The sequence below is a fragment of the Haliotis rubra genome, unplaced genomic scaffold (genome assembly GCF_003918875.1).
Source record: "Haliotis rubra isolate DU_JTF1 unplaced genomic scaffold, ASM391887v1 Scf2, whole genome shotgun sequence".
NCBI lineage: Eukaryota > Metazoa > Mollusca > Gastropoda > Lepetellida > Haliotidae > Haliotis > Haliotis rubra.
Window position 1 is genome coordinate 5,436,930 of NW_025766002.1, and position 24,358 is coordinate 5,461,287.

The following is a 24,358-nucleotide window of genomic DNA, read 5'->3' on the forward strand; positions in this document are numbered from 1 at the left end:
TTGATTTAAATTCTTAGCTATCAGTCATGGTATATATAGTTACCTTCATGACCTTGATAGTTGACTCACTCTCACCCGATCACTCTCTCACTCACTCACTCACTCACCAACCCACTCACACACTCGTTCCGCCAAACCCACTCACTCACTCACTCACTCACCCACCCACTCACCAACCCACCCACTCACTCACTCACACACTCGTTCTGCCAAACCCACTCACTCACTCACTCGGGGCGGTGGGGTAGCCTAGTGGTTAAAGCGTTGGCTCATCACGCCGAAGTCCCGGGTTTGATTCCCCACTTTGGGTACCATTGTGTATTAAGCCCATTTCTGGTGTCCCCCCGCCGTGATATTGCAGGAATATTGCAAACAGCAGCGTAAAACGAAATTCACTCACTCACTTGTGTACTTCGTAATGTAACGACAGTAACCATGAACACTATGTTTTATACTAGTTCACCTCAACTCAGCTCAGCTCAGAAATTACCTGTGACTGCAGTTGTAGAAATTCCCCCAAAACTTTGTGTTGAAACTTTAAGATAACAAAGATGTTAGATCTCTGCAATTAACACTTCAGAGAGCTGAGGCCCATTCTTCATGCACGGCAGTCTTCACATCTACGATCACTTCAACCCAACTTTCAAGTCCCATGTTCGTGTCGTTTCTTTCTCAGTACTATGATGTAAAGGTTGTGTCAAGGGCTGTTTGATTTTGAATTTATTAGGTATTTGTTCAACATAAAAATTCAGCTTGGGTTTACTTCCAGTGGTAATTAATGTGAGGGGTTACGACCTGTACACACGGCAAGGGTTTGAAGTCAGATGTCTACAGTAGTAGTGAAACCACAGTGTTAGCTTGTGGCTCCTTTCAAGCCTCACTGGGGATTTCTTTCAAATCTGAAGTCTACTGTTCAAATATGATAAGTAGATTGATAAATAAATAATTTACTTTAACCGAATTTGATTTGTCAATTTGGCCGCGGTGGCCTTATGGTCAGAAACTGAGCAGTGACTTGCAAAGTTGTGTCATTTGTGATGTTTTGCTGTGATTTCTTTAAAGTAGTGGAGTACACACGGGTACAATGTGTGAAGCCCATTTCTGGTGTCCTCCAACGTGATATTGCTGAAATATTGCTAAAAGTGGCGTAAAACCCAACTCAATCACTCACTAAAGTAGTTTTTTTAATTTGTCGTTAATCTAAAAATATTTAACACAGACAATTCTCTTTGGATTGATATCCTTGTAGCAGAGCTTTGATTCATAAGGCAAACCTGTCATTTTGTTTAAGGTTTGTGAAGTAATCTTATGTTACTTACAGAGAGAAAAACAGTTGAACGTTAGATGCTTGTGTTGAGATGGTCTCAGGGTTATAACTGACATTGTTCATCTGTTGCCAACATTTGTGGTCGATATTGGAGATGGAATCCTGAAACGGAGACATTTATTGACTCTCTGGATATTAGTAGTGTGGGAGAAAAAAGTCATTTGTAGGTAATGGCATATCAGTTACACAGAGTGCTCGGTGCCTCTGGAAGTGGGTTGTTTGTAGTTACTGGCTGTCTTTAGGGGTGGGGTTACTCTAGAGTGACAGGTGATTTGTTTGACTTAGCTATCCTGTGTCTCTGTGTGGAATACAGGATGGGGAAACTTGTCTTTGGAAGCCAGTAAAACATACGAGATGTTATACAGTTATATGCTAATTGTGGAATAACTGATGAATTTGCTTAGGTCAGTGGTCACTATTGATACTGGTTAATGCAATATGTATTGAGATTTGTTGGGATCTGATTAGTGTTGTGTGATTGACGATGACTGTACATACAGATCCTTCATTCCATATGTACAGGCTTAAGTAAGTTTTACAATGTCATGGATGGTATGGTCAGTTGCTGCCATCTTGTAGTCATGGATACAGGGGAGGTAACAATTTGAGACAAAAATTACTTCCACATTTTCCCATTTTATCAATTATTTTGAAAGGGCTTATCATTTGTGAATACATTTCCATGGACATTTTTGGTTTAAGAATATGAAGAAATGAATTTCCTCTTTTTTAACCTACCATATCAGAACACAGAATAAAGAATTGCAGTAGTATTTGAGTAAGGTGTTCTGCTGCTGAGATATATTGCAGCAATACTATGGTGAGGGACAAGAAGAATGGGTTTAACACATTGTATGCTTATGGGGAATAGATCCCAGGATTTAAGCATCACAAGCGAACACTTTAACCACTAGACTAGCCTAAAGTTCAGATATTGCAATTTACCTGTACAGAAGTAATATGGTGCTGTCCTGGGTGCCGTTGTACAAAACAACCTTATGAGGCTACCTTAAGTCTATGTTAAAGTATGGGAGTTACAGTCACCTTAGCGCTAAGATCACTTTGTACAACTGCACCCTGATCATAATAGGAACAGTGATGTTCACTCCAACTTCATTGACATTTTAGTTTTATGATTAAAAATGACAAGAAATAATAAGCATGTTACATCATCCAGCCCATCACCCCATCCACGTTGTTCAGATACTCATCACCACAAACCAGATTATCAACTGAGCCTATTTGGTCTGTTGTGAAGCAGATGGCGTTCTATGAAATGAAGCTAATAAATGTGTGGGAAACAAACTCGGGGAGGTTCCCTGAGTGGAGAGCCACAGGCTGCAGGGAATGTGATCCCACATTGATTAGACGAGGCATTCTCATGCAGTGCCAGATATTTGGTAATAGTACTCAGGCTCTTGAAGACTCATACCAGTCATAGCCTTTGGTTTTAATGTTTCTCTTTACTGTTATGTTTTTTATTATATTTGTGGAAAAAAATATTCATTTTGTTACGTTATTAAGGAAGTACGCTTTATAAAACTTTTGGTTATCAGATGTCGTTGATGGGTGATTCTTCATTCCTCTTTGTTGTTTTCTTAAGTTCATATTGTCTCAGGGTGTTCTGCTTAAATATTGGCTGTCAGGAAATTGAAATATGCTTTGGAGAACTCACAGGCTACACCTGTATTTGTGTGCTCATGTTTGAATGTGACAAGGAAATAAAGGTTCTGCATGATCTGCAGGTAAATTATTGATTTTTATGACAAATTCTTCTCTTTATCTAGTGTAGGTGAATCTTCTCTACTATACGGGTGGTGGGGTAGCCTAGTGGTTAAAGCATTCGCTCATCACATGGAAGACCTGGGTTCGATCCCCACATGGGTACAATGTGCAGAGCCCATTTCTGGTGTCCCCTGCTGTGATATTGCTGGAATATTGCTAAAAGCGGCATAAAACCAAACTCACTCACTCACTCCTTACTATACATGAGGTATCTCAGTCCAGAGTGGTGGGGCAGTGGGGTAGCCTTGAAGTATTCGCTCATCACGAAAAAGATCTGGGTTTGATTCCCCACATGGGTAAAGTGTGTGAAGCCTATTTCTTATGTCTCCCACCATGATATTGCTGGTATTTTGCTAAAAGTGGCATAAAACCATACTCACTCACTCAGTCCAGTGTGGTAATTTCATTTCACACTTCATGTCCCAAATTTGCATTCAGTACTATCATCAATGCTGAGACATCTACAGTCCGGACATTAAGTGATCAGAGGATATATACTTCTCAAAAGACTTTCTTTAACATATTTTGAGTAGTAGTGAGTGAGCGAGTTTAGTTTTACGCCGCACTCAGCAATATTCCAGCTATATGGAGGTGGTCTGTAAATAATCGAGTCTGGACCAGACAATCCAGGGATCAACAGCATGAACATCGATCTACGCAATTTAGATACGATGACATGTGTCAACCCAGTCAGCGAGCCTGACCACCCGATCCTGTTAGTCGCCTCTTACGACAAGCATGGGTTACTGAAGTAGTATATACACGGGGCTCGAGATAAGGGTCGTATGGGCATATGTACGGAAAATATGCTTGATACGGACAATTATCTGGAGCCCTGTATACATACAAAGTGCCATTACACCATACTGACGAATATTTAACCTGCTAATGTGTATATACTGATACTGATTCTCCAGGAATTCTATATCTGGGTTAACTGTCACTGTATATATATTCTATTTTACTGACTCATTTATGAGGTCGACCTAGGACTATTGCATGTTAAGTGTTCTCAAAACGAGAATTTATCAGCTGGTGTGATACATGAACCCTGATACATTTTCATTGAAGATCTCGCAATATGGTTATAATGGAGAGTCTTTGTAACAGACAGGATTTTGAGTGATCGATTCATGTATATTTCACTCCATGATATACAGTGTAATCAGGCGTGGCAGCTCTATAATCAAACCACATGTGGCCTATTGCTGTCTATTTTATTGCTGTGGTATGTACATAGTGTACACCGAGAGTCGTATTGAAACTGACACTCCTGGGCTATAAGAGCTGGTTTTGTACTGCATTGTAAAGGCATGTAGGTGATTAAAATGACTTAACCCCAGTTGTCAGTTTTTATACCACGGACACATGGTGATATTGACATGCTTCAGTGAGCGGGGAGGTTGCCGTGGCTATGATGAAGTACAAGGTGGGATGACTTGTGATGATATTGTTGGGTGATTAAATGGCTCACATTATTGATGAAAGAAGTATGCTGAGTCAGCGAAACCAGGTCAATTTCATGACTTTATCAGCCTGTATCACACAAGTGAAAGAAAAAACATTTGAAAACCTGCCGAGAAGTCAATGTGCAATATATATTCAAACTATTCTCTCCATTATTACACATAAACATTGTTTTGTTTTGAAATATTTCTTATTGCTAGATTATTGTTGACAATTACAAAATATTCTGCTTATATATGTTGAGAGGGATTTTTTACAATGGAGAATATTTTACTAATATGAAGTTAATTGTCATGAAATTACCATATCAAGAGTAAAAAAAAGTATTTGCATCCCATGAGTTAATCACACCATGGTGATTTTTTTTAATTGCTTGGTTTCTTCACTTTTTTATCATTTACAATAATATAAATCACTGCATTGTCTGGTTCAGAATTGATTGTTTGGAATATTGCCGAGATTAGCGTTTAACAAGAAACGGTCGGTCAACTACTATGACCAGTTGAAAATTACTTGAAACTGTGTCTTAAGTGTGTAGTGAGAGAGTATGAGTTTACACAACTTTCAGCAATTTCACAGCAAGATCATGGCTTGGGGTACCAGAAATGGTCTTCTCACATTTTATCCATCTGGGGGATTGAACCCGGGTCTTTTACATGATGAGTAAACTCTTTAACCACTAGACTACACAACTGCCCTCAATCTTTGTTGTGACATGGATGAACTGTGTCGTGATGATTGCTAACTGACAGACATGTTGTTCACTTCTTCTCTCATTATCATTGGTTACCATATGTTGGCTGGTATATTTAAATTTTATCTCATCAAACCCACTGGAGATGAGCAGATAGCCACTGGAATTCATAAAAGGAAAACAATTTAATTGATAAACTAAAAGATTTGATATCATCTATGTATGGTAGGTGGCCATTCTTGTACTGATGTTTGCTAGGCAAGTTCAAGACAACTTACCTGGGGCAGGCTGGGAAGTCAATCAAGGGGAGGTAATCCTGTAAACTGGTAAACCGACCAGAATGGGCTGATGCTAAATCCACGCATTTCATCATTGATTTTGCCAGCTTGCAGGATTGAAAAACGAACTGAAACTATTACAGATGTGCCATTATGGATAGTAATTTCACTGTCTTCTCTTGAACTCTTGATATCATCAGAACTGAATCTAATTGAGAAAAAAAAGAAGTCTCAACCATGTTTGAAGGAAACCCAGCTTTCAAAGGTCTTGTTGGGAATATAATGTAGACAAAGCTTCACTGCTCCATAATCATGAACCAAAAAGTGCATAAGTGTGATAATTTGTTAATCCTGACATTTCCACTTGGAACTGTATTCAGCTGTTAAAACAGGTTTCACTTTGCAACCGAGTCTACTGAAGGATGAATATTCATGTTTGTGACTTTGTAATCTGCTGATTGTCAACTTCATATGATGTTATAGTTCATTCAAATACAGAGTTTATGATTCCTTAGTCTGTTTAAGATCTGAAACCAGTTTAAAACATTTTGTGCTAAGCCTTAGTGTTGGACGAGGTCTAAGACGTGTTTCTTTTTCTTGTCGCTGATGACTAAGAGAAGCTGAGGTCATCAGATGGAATTAGCTAATGGAGATGGTGACAAGTTTGAGATGTTTTCAGATGTATGTCACTTCAGGTTGTATAGAGGGAAATAAATTACAGGTATCAGCTCCCAGTGACTAGGACAGATTCCAACCATCATTAATCAAATCTGCTTAGCCAGATAGCAATAGGCTGTAGCCTTCGTTCTCACAGCTCTGTAATAATGATATTCCTGCCAAAATGCATTTGCAATTTGAATCTCTGAGACAAAGCCTGTTGGTTTTGATTATCATCACAGCAAGCTATGTATACCTAACACAGATTCAACCCTGACATTGATAGGTATAGTAGGTGTGTGATGAATCTGTTATGGGCGAGGATATGTGAGATAACAGACTAGATGAAGCCTGTGCATGAGTCACAAGGACACGTACACCTCGTACAATGTATGATAACAGTCTCCCTGCACTGGGGCCAGCAACGTGTGCAACCTCCACCTCAGTATTCCTCCTCGAGATAGTGAGCCATTGTACACCTCGAACTTGTCAGTGCCTGAACATTGATGAGACAAGTTTAAAATTAGAATTGGATTATGAATTTTATTTCATTAAAACATCAATCATAACTAAAAATGATTTTGAAATATTACTTAATGTGTATATCTATTTAATAAGTTTTGTGAAATTAAATAATTTCAGTCTCATTGGTTCTGTTACTTTTAATTGTCCCTGCTAGTGTAATTTTTATTGCAGTTTTAAGTTTCATATTGTTGCTGATTTGTTAAAGAACACTTAGACACAGTTTTATGTCATCATTTTAGACGATGCTGAAATTTTTAAGAATATATTATTTTTTTTTCATCAAAAGTTTTTGTTGTAAGTGGAATAGTTGCAAATCTTTTTTTTTCTGTTCTGTTCATGTTTATTTCTACAGTCGGTGGATATGTAAACAAAATCAAACATGTAAGGGGTAATAGTTCCTGCACCATCTCTCAGCACCAGCAGCAGAGCTCAAGCTGTTGTAGACATGGCTAACGTGTGACATATGGTTGCAGCTTTGTGCTTGGGGCTCTCTCTTCGTATCAGTGGGGAAGATGCAGTGTATATCTGTATATACTACAGTGAAGTGTATGATAAGGGATAGAATCAAAAGACAGTAATATATGGACCAAATTTATAATTTATGATGAGAGATATGGATGTCAAAACATACCACAATAATCTGTTGATAACAAAACCATGTTTCTAGCTGAGGCTGAACTTCAGGAACAATCATATGTAATAGTGTTTCAACACATCTGTGATTTAACTGATACAGGAAGTAATGTAAAATGAGTCAGTACTGGGAATAACAGAACGTCCTGACAGAGTTATCTCCCATTACATAGAGAGAAACCACAGTACTGAGTTACCATTGATACTATCATTTTGTCTTGATCTGATCCTGGTCAATACTTGTATGCTTAAAATTCAAATATGACTTTTACATTATGATGTGCTTAATGTCTTGGATATCACACCCTTTGTTGAATTCCAGTTTGGGAGTAAGGTTTACTTTGGTTTTCCAAACAGCTTTTGGTAATGAAATGAAATGAATATGATATGGAAAAGTTGTTCCGAAAATTATGCCAAAGAATAATTATGGCTTGTAGATTAATTTCTTGTGGACATTTGCACTTTTTTTTTTTCAATTTCTGTCCCCAGTAGGTGTCCATACAAATACTGTGTTCATGTAATTATATTTTACATCATTGACAACTGTAACGTTTGTTTCTGACAGTGGTATCCTCTTCCTGTTGATTACATGCAGCATTGGAGGTTTTCACAGGTAACATGCTTGGAGAATGCTGCAGCTGACACTCTCAGCGTTCATGTCTCTAGCTGTAGTCGTACATTTCGTGTGCATGATCGCATGGAGTTTTCAAACTCTAGCAAATGTGATTTTTCTTTTCATACTTATGTGAAGATTAGTTTCAGAGTTATTGTGTGCATTTTATTTATTTCTAAATGTCTTTTTGTGATAATTATGTGTTGATGTTGACGGATATTGTTATGACTATCCATTGGCTTAAGTGTGTCAAATGGTTTCTATACATGTTTGTTTCAACTTTGTGAGTATATGTTTGGCTTAGTGTAGTATTTTCACGTTGTACACAAGTCTGTTAAGTTTATGGCTTTTTAGTAATATAAATGTATGTATGTTTTAAATATATGACAATAAATTATTAATTACAATATATTTGCTTTAACATGTTCTTTGTAAGAGTGATGTTATCTTTCATGGAAATTGGATCTAAGCTGTTAGAAATATTTTCAATTCAGAACAGTTTTAAGATATCTCACCTTTAAAGAGATGATTTGGGTAGGAATAGGTTTAAGTATATTTGTTTTTCTCTAAATCTCACAGTGTATTGTGTAGTGGCACATCACTATAGACACGATCAATGTTTCAGATGCATGGTGTGAGAACATAGTTCTGTTAGTAGACAAGCATGGACAGAAAATAGCTTTCTCAATGGCATGTGTAGTTAAAAATTGCGTGTGTTGCACAGCATAATTTGAATATACATTGTACTTTGGTTGTAAATTAAGAAAAAAATATTTCATGTAAGGTAGTATTAAATACATTCTATAGATGAAGTATCGTGTTAATTTTTGTGTTGTGTTCATACTTGCACTCAAGATATTATTATCATATCCATCACTGAGTGAAAAAAGGCTATGTTAGTACTCTTGTACGTTCTTGCACAGTGATCATGGTGTGTGTACATGACACTGTATGCATAGACTTTAGGCTGCACCTGGGCTGGTGATAGCAATGATATGGGAAGTCAACTTGTCTTAGTCATCGGATGTCTTAAAGAAGTACTGACAGTTTTATGATGCAAATTATGATGGTGGCCTGTTTGCATCATCAAAACAAGGATATTACTGCTGGTCATGGGTTCAGATCTCATAGTCACAATCATTTTGAACGTTGGTTTGCAAGCACCATATCCGTGCTCGGTTTAACCAAAGTGGTAATGGTCTGTGTAACTTGGTTTAAGCCTAGTGGTTAAAGCGTTGGCTCGTCACGCCGAAGACCCAGGTTCGAATCCCCACATGGGTACAATGTGTGAAGCCCATTTCCGGTGTCCCCCGTCGTGATGTTGCTGGAATATTGCTAAAAGTGGCGTAAAACCAAACTCAGTCAGTCAGTCAGTGTAACTTGGGACTTCCCTCCCATAGTAGGCTGACAGGACTGGAATAATGTTCAAAAAAGGGACTTCCCACAGTGTAATGAAATTTTTCAGTATAAACTGTTTTAAAACCTATTTCATACTTTTGAATGAATGAAGTAATGAATTGGAAATTTACAAAATGAAAAAAAAAAAGAATTAGTATAGTGTTAATGAGTTCATTATTGCAATATATAATGTACAATGTATTTAAGCCCAGTGGGGTAGCCTAGTGGTTAAAGTGTTTGCTCATGTCGCCGAAGACCTTGGTTCGATTCCCTACTTCTGTACAATGTATAAAACGCCCATTTATAGTGTTCCCTGCTATGACACTGCAGGAATGTTGTTAAAGGCGGCGTAAAACTAAACTCACTCACATTGTATTTTTTTCTGCTATAACTCTGTAACCCATTGTCTCGTGCTTACATTTGCCAGTGTTATGGTGTGCATATTAACAGACCAAATCTATTCGAAGACCTAGTTTTCGAGTAGATCTCAAGAACAGGGAGATGGACTTAATCAATCTCTTTGGCTTTTAATATCTGATATCTTGTAATAAGAGAGGGTGGACTTTCTTTTTAGGCTTCTAACAGCTGTTTGCTGTAAATTGTATAGCTGTAGTGCCTGGCACTTTTATCTGCCCAGATTTGTTGCGATGATAGGCTCAAGTGAGAGCCCCACTGATGGGTCCCCCCTCATCTCAAAATCAACCAGCTGTGTGCCTGCCTCGTGCCTCCAGCTGATAGCAGTCGTGTGTGGGGAGTTACCTCCCTTATATCATAAATATTGTTACAACTTATCAGAGGAGAAATTTGAGAAAGGTTATTGGCTTATACAACCTGGATTAATTGGATGAGGGTATATCTGAGTTTCGGGAAGAACCTGTTTACTTGTAACCTAATAAGAAAATTTATCGGCCATTTATGTCGTTTCTTCCTTGCTGTTTGAACAAAGATAAATTTATGAAATGTTCTTAAACTCTGAGAAAGACTCCTTTTTTTCCAGTGACATAAGGCAAAGTATCAAGAACTGTTATGATTTAGTTTGTTTGCACAATTTCCAACTGAAATAATCTTGTTCTATGAAATGTCAATTTTGCAACATTGTACACTGAAATGTTTGTTGTATGGAGTGATTGTTCACAGTAAACAAATATCTTTCCTTCAATTTCAAAACATTACATTACATGTGATTGTCCAATGTTCTGATAATTTCTTCCCTCATGTATGTTAAACACTCCACAGTAACAGTTTACCATGGGCGGATCCAGGAATTTTGAAAGGGGGGGGGATCAGGCGATTCGAACCCCCTGAATCCCCTATTGGCTCTGCCAACTCAAAAAAAATCTTCAATGTAGTCTTAAGTCATTTTCGTGGGGTTGGGGGTGTTTCGAACCCCCTGAACCCCCCCTCTGGATCCGCCAATGGTTTACAGTGACACTGTTCAGTCTTTGATGATAGAAATCTTTGATATTGAAATTGAAAGTACATATACTTTGCAGCCCTGAAATGTTGTTAGAAGAATCTGCCCATGAAAAACCGGGTTAGAATTCTTCTTAGTCTTCAGCACCTATGCATGTCATCGAATCCCAATTATGTAGATCGATGGTCAGGATTACAATCATTGGATTGTCTGGTCAAGACTCAGTTATATATTGACTGCAGGAATATTGCTGAGCGCTAGTGTAAGCAAACACAGAAAGGTCAGGGAGTTGTTGTCCATCCAGAAGTTGCTGTCCATGAAAGTCTCACATCTTTAAGTCACCTCGATCAAAAACACTCATGTTGCCTTCTCTTTTGTTTCCAGGCTGGAAGGAGAATAGTGGACTTGTATGAAGATCTCCGTGATGGACATAACTTGATCTCACTTCTAGAGGTGCTGGCACACGAAATATTGGTAAGTGTAATGAAAGTTATAAAGAAATACATCCTCACAATTTTTGGGTTTACTGATCTGGTAAATCTTTGTGAAAATATGAAGTAAGCATTTCTTTGTATATTTTGTCAAAAGCAAACCTTCCTGAAAATCTTTTAATATTGGGATTAATTTAGCTGTAAAATTATAGCAATTTGTTGCACTGAAGAAGGTAATTATGGAAAGAAATGTAATGGTAAAACTTTTATGAAAAATATGGTCCATGTGTCCATACACCATCTGCTTTACAGTATTCCATGTGAGACCCCCCCGCTACTTAAGGTTTTGGTATATTTCAATGTATAATTCATAGGTGTGATTAAATTAGAATTTCTATTTTCTGTTTCAGCCAAGAGAAAAAGGACACATGAGATTCCACAAAATTCAGAATGTACAGATAAGCTTAGAGTTTCTCAAAATGAAGGGGGTAAGTAGTATTGAAACTGGAAAACAATTTCGGTGTTACAGGCTTTGTCGAAGCTGCATTGTTGATAATTAAAGGGAGACAACTTAGTGTTGCCTAGTACATCCTGTAACTGTTAGAGGAACATTTGTGTATTGATATCAAGGCATATGGTATTTCGCATGCTCTTCCATTTGAATCATGATATCAAGTACTAAAATATCATTTATATGAAAAAGAAAGTTCTGTTGTTGATATTCTGATTCCATGTTATTAAGTTATCTTCTGTAATTGGTAATTGTGATGTTTATTGACTGAAGTGTTATAAAATCTGTTACATTGTGGAAAATAAAGATTTCATGAACACAAAAAGGATAAAATATTCATGATCAATTTACTTTGATTTTAGATACGACTGGTCAATATTAGGTCCGATGAAATTGTGGACGGCAACCCCAAACTGACCCTGGGGTTGATATGGACTGTTATCTTACATTTCCAGGTAGGTTTGATATACATGATATATACAGACTGACCATCACATCTCTGAGACAGAAACGGGCTGTGGGGTAGCCTAGTGGTTAAAGCGTTCACTCGTCACACTGAGGACTTGGGTTCAATTCCCTACATGGGTACAGTGTGTGAAGCCCATTTCTGGTGTCCCCCGCCGTGATATTGCTGGAATATTGCTAAAAGCGGCGTAAAACTCACTCACTCACTCACTCACTCACTGAGACAGAAACATACAGTGAAACCTTTACAAACAAGACCATGTTTGTCTGAAACTCCCCCTATGTGGAATAAGTATATTAATGAAACGATAATATTCTAAACTGTCATTCATCAATAGAGACTGTTGATTATGTAGATTATTTCCTTGGAAATGGTAAATCTGGATATGACAGGTTTTCTCTGGAACACTGAAACATGAAATATACATATGATATTGACTGTTGCAATACTCTCTTTGAAAATCAGTACATCACATTACATGACATTGTATTCATGTTGTTGTGCCTTGATATGAACATGATTCACAATCCTAAGTCCTTGATTGAAATGCATGTCATACTTCAACTATAGCTAAAATGTGATCAGAGACACGTTTCATGTGGTGTAAGATAATTACATTTTCATGTTATTGGTAACATATCAGAATATGTCTATCAAATTTGTTACCTCATATCTGAGGGCTTTAGTTAATGACATGCATTAAGTCAAGGATTTATGGTGTATTTATGTCAGTGTGATGGAACATATATATATACACATTCCATGCTTTTCAGAATCTCTGCCATTGAGATTATTCATGTCTTATATGTTTGTTTTCCTATTGTTGAGTGAAAACTGACACTTCTTGTTTTGTACTGAATGTTTCTATCAAATGAGTTTTGTTGTCTATATGGTATCAATCTGTTGTATGGTTAAAAGAAATGTCATATGGAGAAAAAATAATTGCAATAATGGGATAGAGAGAAAGTGTCAGTTTTCACCCCTGGCTTCTGTATTCAGCAGTCACAGATTATATTTTGTGAAGAAAACAGATGGATTATCTTCAGAAGTCTGGCACCACAGCCTATAGAATACAAGCCCTGTCTGAAACAATGTTGATGTCTATATTTCACACTCTCCTTGCTTCCTGAAAGCCATTTCCAAGATTGTAATGTCAGAACAATGTTGGCCACCATTTCACAGGCTGTTCCACTACATTAGGCTTGAGAGGGTAGAACTCACAAAAAATAGATTCTGACTGTTGGATACAGATTTACCTCCCTTACATACTCTTCGTCATTGAGTAGTTACGTCGTTAGTATGTTACTTACAGTTTCATGGCACCATCACTCTTGTTTACTTCCATGCATTCAGCAGGTTCTTGTAGCCTCATTGGGAGTGTCACAATTCTCCAGACGATACCATGTACGACCCCTGTTTTCATTTTGGCCTAAGGACTATATGAGATGGCAATACTTTACCGCCACTCACAGTTTGTGATTTTAACTATTCTGATGCTTGAGTCTTGGACATTTTCTTTCGACCTAGTAAGCTTTGATGGTATAAGTCTGTACATGAACACAAAGTTCCACTGAAAATGAAGATAATGTCAGGGGACAAGTTCAGACTTGTAAAGTCAAACCAGTATTTAGCATGACTGCTAAATACTGCTAAATATTATTACATGATGCAGACCGCCTCCGTGGTGTACTGGTTAGAACTCTGCCCGGAGAGCGGAAGGTTGCAGGTTCAATCCCCGACCGCGTCATACCAAAAGACGTTAAAATATGGTACTTGTTGGTCCCTGCCTGGTGCTAGTACAAGCAGGCGCACATACACATGCACACGCATGCACGTCGTCATATGAGCAAAATATTCTCAAGCACGATGTTAAAACCAATTTCACCTCACCACCTATTACATGATACTTTGAGAATGAGCTTCAGTAAACCAGTCAAGCAAGTTAAGTGCAAACTGGTTATTTGAAACAGTATCTTGTCGATCACATGGAAAATTTCCTGCAAAAACAGTGAAGACTTAGCATCGTGATATGTATCGATACAAGAGGTATTGTATTTGGACTCAAGCATCGTGATATGTATCGATACAAGAGGTATTGTATTTGGACTCAAGCATCGTCACATGTATTGTCTGTTCAAGTATTGTGACACATTCCCATTGGCTCAGTGATACATGCAGCAGGTGCCGCAGCTCCATCCACCATGGATACAGATTGGCTGCAGTTGTCAAGGCTGCTGATGGATGGGCAATAACACTGATATCTACACATCTCACAGACTCGTATACACCAGGGACCATGCAATGGAGAGGAATAAACCCCAGTTGATATACAGTATAACACACGAATATGTGCCACATGTCACAACGTTGATCAATAGATGATCACTTGCTTACTATAGATGATCACTGGAATATCTGATGGGATATATGGAGACACATGTTCAGTTTACTGGCTGTTGAGAGCCATACATGGTATCAACTCTGTCAATGACGAACTTTATTTGTGAAACATACTGACAGCCATCTCAGTTAGGGCTTGACCATTAGGATTGATGGTTTTATATGTTGATTTTGTGTTGCACAATTAAAAATCTCTGTCATGGTTTGCACATACAATTAAAACTTAAAATTATTAAAGAAAAACTTTATTTTAATTTTGCAAATTTGTTATAATGACAGCATGAAGATACTTGACTGTTGTTTGACATTAATAATATTTGATGCATGTTCATCTAGAATTAATTGTTAGTAACAATATTTGGGATTTGGTTTTGATAGTGTTGTACCAAATTATAACAAAGACTGTCTGGCATGTCACGGTGTCCTTCAAGTATGTCTGCAGTTGATGTGCTGGTATATGTGCTTATGATATATCTAAATACATCCATTCATAAATGCAAGATTTCTCACGATGATACGTCACAAGCTATCAAAAAGATAATTTTTCAATTTTTAATGGCTAAAAAAGCAACCTTTGAACTTATTTATGGATATTCATTTCAGTCACCTGTCTTAAAAATATTAAAAGACACAAAATATTTTTTTGTGGTTCATGCAGAACCTTTAGACTGTATCAGTGATTACTCTTGACAGATGCAGAGTGCAATATACGAACTTAATGTAACACAAAGTAGCTGAAACTCTGGGCAATTATGAGGAACAAATGTTTTTGAAAAAATGTGTTTACTTTGCCATGATGCAAATGTTGCTACTATCATCGTAAATTACTATAACAGACAGGGGTTTATCTCTTGCTAGTAAACATTTGGGGCTCCTCTTATCGGAATGAACAGATGGGGAGAAGTTTTGGCAATTTTCACATTCTTGTCTTCCATGTGACAATCTTTCTCATGCTTTTGAATCTGTGTGCTTGATGTATGCTGAAGTTTATGGGTATAGGGTGGGGACGTCTTCATTATAAAAACAGAAGTTTTCAGAAATACAGATAAATGCTCTTCTTGGCAGACGTTTTATTGTGACTGATGAGATTTGTGATTGCCTGTCCATGTTATTTTATTTTGAGTGTTGGAATTCCAGAAAGTGTGTGCATTTGGTTTTGCACCATTTTGCAGGTTGGAACTGATGCTTGTGTCAGTTTACCTATTTTTCAAAATATTTGTTCATTTGTATTTATTTTTGTTATGCAGTTTTTGAAGAGGTTATTGTCATGGTAACTGCGTGTTCCAAAACTGATGCTGTCATGTTATTTATAGTGTGAACTGGTTTGAAATTGACACTAGTCTTGGTTTTGTTATTTTGTTGGTTTGATATTTGATTTCTTTCATGTAAAGTGGTGACTTTATTGTATATAATCTGCTGTGTGTCAACATGATGTTGAAATAATGTTGGTGTTTTGATGGCATGAAACTGTAGGTTATTAATTTGTAGTTTTTATACACTTGTGTCAAAAGGGATCAGTTGTGTTGAAAATAGTCTGTCATACAGACCTGAAACAAATATATCCAAGAAAGCCCATGCAAGTCCAGATTATGTGGCAAGTCTAGATTTCCACAGTTTGAAGAAAGTCTCAGGGCTCCTTTTATTATATTTTTTGTTTTTATTATGAACTGGGTTTTTTTTCTGTAAAATATGTTCATTTCAGAGACTAGTTATTAGTCTATGTTGAAATCGGGAAATGTAGGTCTGTTGTATTGAAATAGATAAGTTTTGTTAATGTGAGTCTGTTTTATCAAAATGGATCAGTTGTGTTATGACAACACAGAAGAACACTTATCCCTTAATTTCCCAGTCACAAACTCCATTCTCCTCTTGTTAAATGGGTTTTAGGGCTCCTTGTGTTGAGGAAAGGTATCTGAAGTCTAGTCTAAGAGATTTTGTTGCAGCTGGTCTTTAGGAAGCCAACGTTACTGCTATATAGATTACAAGGTTTATACTGGTTTTCCTCCGACACTTTGTTCAGACATAGAGTTTATGACCTACATGCTGGCCAGACAGGCACCAAGGTCTCAATAAAGGAACATGGCTGAGTCTCTGTCTACTGAATGCTTCATGGTGTAATTGCAATACCACTCACTCACTCACTCACTCACTCACTCACTCACTCACTCACTCACTCACTCACTCACTCACTCACTCACTCACTCACTCACTCACTCACTCACTCACTCACTGATGATAAGCTACTTTTTTTTGGTACTTTATATTTTCACAGTGATTTGATATTCTTGTTATTCAGGGTTGGGATTGAATACTTGGACTTGTCATAGAATGTTAAGTTTTTCCTTGGAACTTTTATTTCAAAGAAAATAAAAAACATGAAATAAGATCTTTTTATGAAAGCATGTAAGTGATTGTGATTAATGTATGGTCTCACTGTCATTCACAGAGTTAGTGAAGGAGCGATGGTCTGTTGAACATGGAAGTATGGGGATAAACCAAATATGTAACCATATGAGCAGAAAAGACACTTATGAAAGTAGTTTCTTTCTGATGTTTTCATGCAATGTTGCCCCTAAGATCTAGCTTGTGATTTAGCATGTTTAGCTTGTAAGTCACGAAACCATTCAAATGAAAGTCAGTCTCCAACTGTGAAAACAGACTTCAGAGTAACTGATGGGATGTAACATATTGTTAATCTGTTTTTGTTTGGAATATCCAGTACAGATTTAATATCAGGGGCAGTACAGAATGTTAATCTCAAGTCGGAATATCCACTTATTGCTTCTTATGTTGCCTTTGATCCCATGGAGGCGTTGTAGACCCTACAATTACCAAATCCTATTGCTCATTGATACAGAATGGCATCAGGTCCTATTATCAGATTCAAGTGAGAGGCTCCCAGCTATTTCATTATCTGTCATGATGGGTGACATAAGATGCTTGGATGCGCTCATGGGTACACCCAGGAGGCAGCCATTGAGGAACATGCAGTCATTCTGCCAAGGGTTCTTCACGGTACTTGGTCGCGCCTCTCCAGGGGATACACTGGGACAATTAATGTGGCTATGGATAAGGAACTTTATCTTTATCCACTATCTAAAAATGATAAGAATTGGGTTGGATTTCATTCTCATACTTGCCACTGCTTTCTTCATTACATGTCTGTAGAGCTGAGACTTAGGGCCAGGTCAACCTATGGCTTTAGACTTACGCTTAGTCCCTGAATATATATAATTTTGATAGTAACAAATAAATCCATTTAAACTGAATAGGAGCCCCCGTGAGCAATCTGGTAATATCAAGACTTCCTTCATTTAGAGCTTTAGCATTGCAGGGAGGGCTAGGCATTAGGGAAAATAATGTGGTTCAGGGACTGTGAGACAGACTATCGATGGCTATTAATGTATTTGTGAATGTAGTCACTCTCATATTTACATGGTTTACAAAATTGGCTTTGCAACATGATCCATGCAGTTATATGATGACATTTGTAACTCCATGAGGGCTTTGAGGTTGAAGAATTTGGTACAGGGCGAGGAGGAACAAAGATGTCTTCATCCTGCCCTGTCTATTTCATATCTTGTTTGATGATAAACGTAAGATGTTTTCGGTTAGGGATTCGTTTTCAGAATAGGTCCCCAGCACCATCCAGATCAGAATAGGTCTTCAATATTTGCCAAATCAGAATAGATTGCCAGCACCATCCAGATCAGAATAGGTCTTCAATATTTGCCAAATCAGAATAGATTGCCAGCACCATCCAGATCAGAATAGGTCTTCAATATTTGCCAAATCAGAATAGATCGCCAGCACCATCCAGATCAGAATAGGTCTTCAATATTTGCCAAATCAGAATAGATCGCCAGCACCATCCAGATCAGAATAGATCGCCAGCACCATCCAGATCAGGATATGCCCTCAGAGATATTGGGTCTCTGTACCCAGATGACATTACTGTTGCCATAACCTCTGGTTCTCCTTGTCTTATCCATGCTTTTTGACTGGTGTGGTGAAATAACTTGTATAATGCTGGTTCTGGATTCACTCACTCACTTAAGGTGATGATAGAACACACTTGAAGCCTTTAGATCATCTTGTGTGATAATGTGAGTTATGGCATAGATGGTAACCCAGATATCGCCTTGGTGATACAGTTATAGAATAGCGTTGTGACACTGTTAGTTCTAAGATCACTTTGTGTGTAGCACTTTGGGCCTGTTCCAGAAAGTATTGCTGAAGCATTTGGACTATCACCAGTCATCACACGTCTTAGTTGAAAGGACACATTGCTTGAACAATTTAACTTATCTATTCCTTTCTTCACAAAGTGAAAGGTTTGCTCCTGTTTTTAGGAGATGCTCCTTGGTGTATATGAGTCATGGACGATCTGTTTTATGTAAGTGGGATGATGGAGAGGAGATAACAAGAGGAACATTATATACACACATGATGCTGTGATACTGGGCGTGCAGGGATATATAATATATACTACTGGGACGTACAGGGATATATATTATATACTGGTAGACACTCTTGTTTGTATTGATGCTGTGATACTGGACGTGCAGGGATATATAATATATACTACTGGGACGTGCAGGGATATATATTATATACTGGTAGACACTCTTGTTTGTATTGATGCTGTGATACTGGACGTGCAGGGATATATATTATATACTGGTAGACACTCTTGTTTGTATTGATGCTGTGATACTGGACGTGCAGGGATATATATTATATACTGGTAGACACTCTTGTTTGTATTGATGCTGAGATACTGGACGTGCAGGGATATATAATATATACTACTGGGACGTGCAGGGATATATATTATATACTGGTAGACACTCTTGTTTGTATTGATGCTGTGATACTGGACGTGCAGGGATATATAATATATACTACTGGGACGTACAGGGATATATATTATATACTTGTAGACACTCTTGTTTGTATTGATGCTGTGATACTGGACGTGCAGGGATATATAATATATACTACTGGGACGTACAGGGATATATATTATATACTGGTAGACACTCTTGTTGTATTGATGCTGTGATACTGGACGTGCAGGGATATATAATATATACTACTGGGACGTACAGGGATATATATTATATACTGGTAGACCCTCTTGTTTGTATTGATGCTGTGATACTGGACGTGCAGGGATATATATTATATACTGGTAGACGCTCTTGTTTGTATTGATGCTGTGATACTGGACGTGCAGGGATATATAATATATACTACTGGGACGTGCAGGGATATATATTATATACTGGTAGACACTCTTGTTTGTATTGATGCTGTGATACTGGAGAAGTGCAGGGATATATAATATATACTACTGGGACGTACAGGGATATATATTATATACTGGTAGACCCTCTTGTTTGTATTGATGCTGTGATACTGGACGTGCAGGGATATATAATATATACTACTGGGACGTGCAGGGATATATGATATATACTGGTAGACACTCTTGTTTGTATTGATGCTGTGATACTGGACGTGCAGGGATATATATTATATACTGGTAGACGCTCTTGTTTGTATTGATGCTGTGATACTGGACGTGCAGGGATATATAATATATACTACTGGGACGTGCAGGGATATATATTATATACTGGTAGACACTCTTGTTTGTATTGATGCTGTGATACTGGGCGTGCAGGGATATATAATATATACTACTGGGACGTGCAGGGATATATATTATATACTGGTAGACACTCTTGTTTGTATTGATGCTGTGATACTGGACGTGCAGGGATATATATTATATACTGGTAGACACTCTTGTTTGTATTGATGCTGTGATACTGGACGTGCAGGGGTATATATTATATACTGGTAGACACTCTTGTTTGTAGACAACTAGTCTCTGAAATGAACATATTTTACAGAAAAAAAGCTCATAGTAAAAACATTAATATATAATGAAAAGGAGCCCTGAGACATTCTTCATTTCAGGCTGTGGAAATCTAGACTTGCCACATTTTCTAGACTTGTGTGGGCTTTCTTGGATATATTTGCTTCAGGGTCTGTATGACAGACTATCTTGTTTGTGTCCATGCTGTGATAGAGGAATGTGCAGGCTGTTTGATGCTATTATTCCTGAAACATTATTGGAACAGGAAAACAATATCATAACACTTTGAGCTCTGTCATAGTAAATTATGGGAACAGAAATACAAGTTCAGTGATAGTACAAATTGATGTACAAAAACAAGTTGGTTATCAGCGGTAAATACTGTTTGAATGACATTACTGTCATATTGTCTTACAACAAAGAACAGTTTATTGACACAGCTACAGTGTGAGACCAAGTGAAACATTGCTGTGGCTGGGTGAATTTTCTCCCTAAAGGTATCAAACATATGACTGACTCATTGATTTGTCGCGATCCATCTTCACCACATTATGACATTGCAACCTTTATGTTCTGGGAGCAGTGCTTTTATGTCTTTTTGTCTTTGGCAACCAATAAAGAAAGTGAAAAGAAACATGGCCACATACCAGCAGTAGTGACTTATCCAGCCTGTTTGTTGTTGTTGTAAGAGGCGGATGCCCCTCGGGTAATAAAAAAGATGCTGGGGCAGATTGTATCCATTGGGTGAGGAGGTCTGTGCCAGCAGGGTCATTTTTGGCCGATCTGTGGAGATTAATATGACTGCAGAATGTCCTTCTCCCCAAGATCTCTGGCCATATTGCCATATGTTTACTTAAAAAATATGTTCTTCATAATGGTGGTAATGGAAAGCACAGTATCACATACAAAACTTTGAATAGATCATATTTAAGCATTTGTAAATGACATTACCCCAGAAAGCATATGAGTGAACGAAGTTGAATATGAGTTGTTTCTGATCTTGATTTCTTAATCAGATGGGCATGTAAAATATCTTTTTGTAAGTGTAATTTGAATTTCCTTGGTCCATATGTTTGTCATGAGACGTCTTGCTGTCACAGTTTTTAAGCCTGTGTGTTTTTGTGCACCTATAGCAGTCACTGATGCCATCAATATTCATATCAGAGCATTTGCCAGTAAAAACAGTTTGAATTATGTTCCTGATAGGAAGGACATGGATCATTTCAGGGTTCTAATCTTGACAGACAGGTTCAGGTTTCAGGTTAATTTGCGCGTTAAAATATCATGAATGTCAGCTACTTTTTGCTTCACAAATATTATATGTGTAATACTTCAAATTTTACATATGTAAAACCACATTTTTCATATGTAATCCTTCAAATTTAATATATGTAATGCTTCAAATTTTACATGTGTAACACTTTAAAATTTACATACATAATACTTCAAATTTTATATATGTAATGCTTCAAATTTTACATATGTAATACTTGAACACCAGTCTGTTTCTTTCACCTTGCAGAAAACATAAACTTAACTGAAAGTATTCCTCTTTAAAAAGTTTTCAAATTCCTGTAGAAATGTAAGGCATGTTGTTCATCTTTATTATCTTGTACATGTAACCTTATATACACTGATGCTGTTGTTGAACTCGCCACAACACTACCCTCTTGAGCTTGGGTAATTGGAAACTGGAGATAACAAGATATAGGCTGTAAATGTACTGGTTCTGAGTCATCAAAATAAACCGAAAAGAAACGGTCCCAACCTGTGGAGCCTATTCCACTAACAGTTTGAAAATGTTTGCTTTTTACAATTTGACTTTTTGAGTCCACAAGAGCAAACATTAAAACAGGCGTAATTAGTCTCTGGTATGTTGGTGTTTTGATTTATGAGAGAAATACTTTCTGAATGTTTTCATGAAGGTTGCTTGGTTGTACGTGCAAACAGTGTGGTCTCATCCCAAATGGTTTCAAACCTGTCAAGTAATGTTCCATGATCAAAAACCATTTTAGTTGCAGTTCTCCAGGTTCCATGATATTCTCCCCTAGTTCTTCCAGCATGACTTATCCCTATATGGCTCTAATATTGTCGATGTGATGTAAAATTTTAATTCACTCACTCCAGCATGACTTGTTTCTTGTATATGGCTTTGACTAGTGGTCCTCACACATCGCCATTACTTCCTATTCTTTTCTGTCTCACGGTCCCTGAACCACATTATTTTCCCTTGTGTCTCACCCATGGCCCTTGTGTCTCACCCATGGCCCTTGTGTCTCATCCATTACCCTTGTGTCTCACCCATGGCCATTGTGTCTCACCTATGATCCTTGTGTCTCACCCATAACCTTGTGTCTCACCCATGATCCTTGTATCTCACCTATGGCCCTTGTGTCTCACCCATGGCCCTTTTTTCTCACCCATGACCCTTGTATCTCGCTCTTGATCCTTGTGTCTCACCCATGACCCTTGTGTCTCACCCATGACCCTTGTGTCTCACCTATGGCCCTTGTGTCTCACCCATGACCCTTGTGTCTCACCCATGACCCTTGTGTCTCACCTATGACCCTTGTGTCTCACCCATAACCCTTGTATCTTGCCCTTGATCCTTGTGTCTCACCCATGACCCTTGTGTCTCACCCATGATGCTTCTATCTCACCTATGATGCTTGTGTCTCACCCATGGCCCTTGTGTCTCATCCATGACCCTTGTGTCTCACCCATGGCCCTTGTGTCTCACCTATGGCCCTTGTGTCTCACCTATGGCCCTTGTGTCTCACCCATGACCCTTGTGTCTCACCCATAACCCTTGTGTCTCACCCTTGATAATTGTGTCTCACCCATGACCCTTGTGTCTCACCTATGATCCTTGTGTCTCACCCATGGCCCTTGTGTCTCATCCAGGACTCTTTTGTCTTACCCATGATGCATGTATCTCACCCGTGGCCATTGTGTCTCACCCATGGCTCTTGTGTCTCACCCATGGCCCTTGTGTCTCACCCATGGCCCTTGTGTCTTATCCATGATCCTTGTGTCTCATCCATGACCCTTGTGTCTCACCCATAACCCTTGTATCTTGCCCTTGATCCTTGTGTCTCACCCATGACCCTTGTGTCTCACCCATGATGTGTCTCACCCATTCTTTTGTCTCACCCATATGATGCTTGTGTCTCACCCATGGCCCTTGTGTCTCATCAATGACCCATGGCTCTTGTGTCTCACCCATGGCCCTTGTGTCTCACCCATGGCCCTTGTGTCTTATCCATGCCTATGATCCATTTGTGTCTCATCCATGACTCTTGATTGTGTCTCACCCATCCAGGACCCTTGTGCTTCTATCTCACCCATGATGCTTGTATCTCACCCATGGCCCTTGTGCATCAATGACCCTTGTGTCTCACCCATGGCCCTTGTGTCTCTATGATCTTTGTGTCTCATCCATGATCCTTGTGTCTCACCCATGTCCCTTGTGTCTTATCCATGGCTCTTGATCCCTCATGGCCCATGGCCAGTGTGTTCAATGTCCCTTTGTGTCTTTCAGATTTGGCCAGTTTTAAGATTTGTATGCTTAAAATTAAAAAGTATATCTCAGATCTTTAAGAAGTTTCTTGAGGAAGAGATAGCATTGGTTTCTATGGTTATGGTTGTGAGCTACTTGAGTGTAAACTGTTTGAACGGTAGACGTTGAAACTGTGATGTGTTTGATCTCAGTTGTTTGTGTATATGCAGGTGTGCTGTTACCTGGGGTAGGAGAAACTCTCAAACCTTCAAATCAACATGATTAAATCATCAAAGCAACCCTGTTTCTTTGCCAAAAGTTACTGCTACAGAAGTCTTGAAATAGATGCTTGCAAAATATGCACTGACTGGAG

At 38.2% G+C, this 24,358-nt stretch overlaps 1 protein-coding gene across 1 annotated transcript in view; it reads left to right on the plus strand.

Moving 5' to 3' along the window:
- The window catches only part of LOC124275279 (microtubule-actin cross-linking factor 1-like), a 252,296-nt gene that overhangs the window by 72,720 nt on the left and 155,218 nt on the right, over positions 1-24,358 (plus strand). Inside the window, 4 exon segments of the mRNA XM_046710761.1 lie at positions 7,932-7,979; positions 11,176-11,265; positions 11,633-11,710; positions 12,096-12,188. Coding sequence (XP_046566717.1) covers positions 7,932-7,979; positions 11,176-11,265; positions 11,633-11,710; positions 12,096-12,188 — 309 coding nt within the window.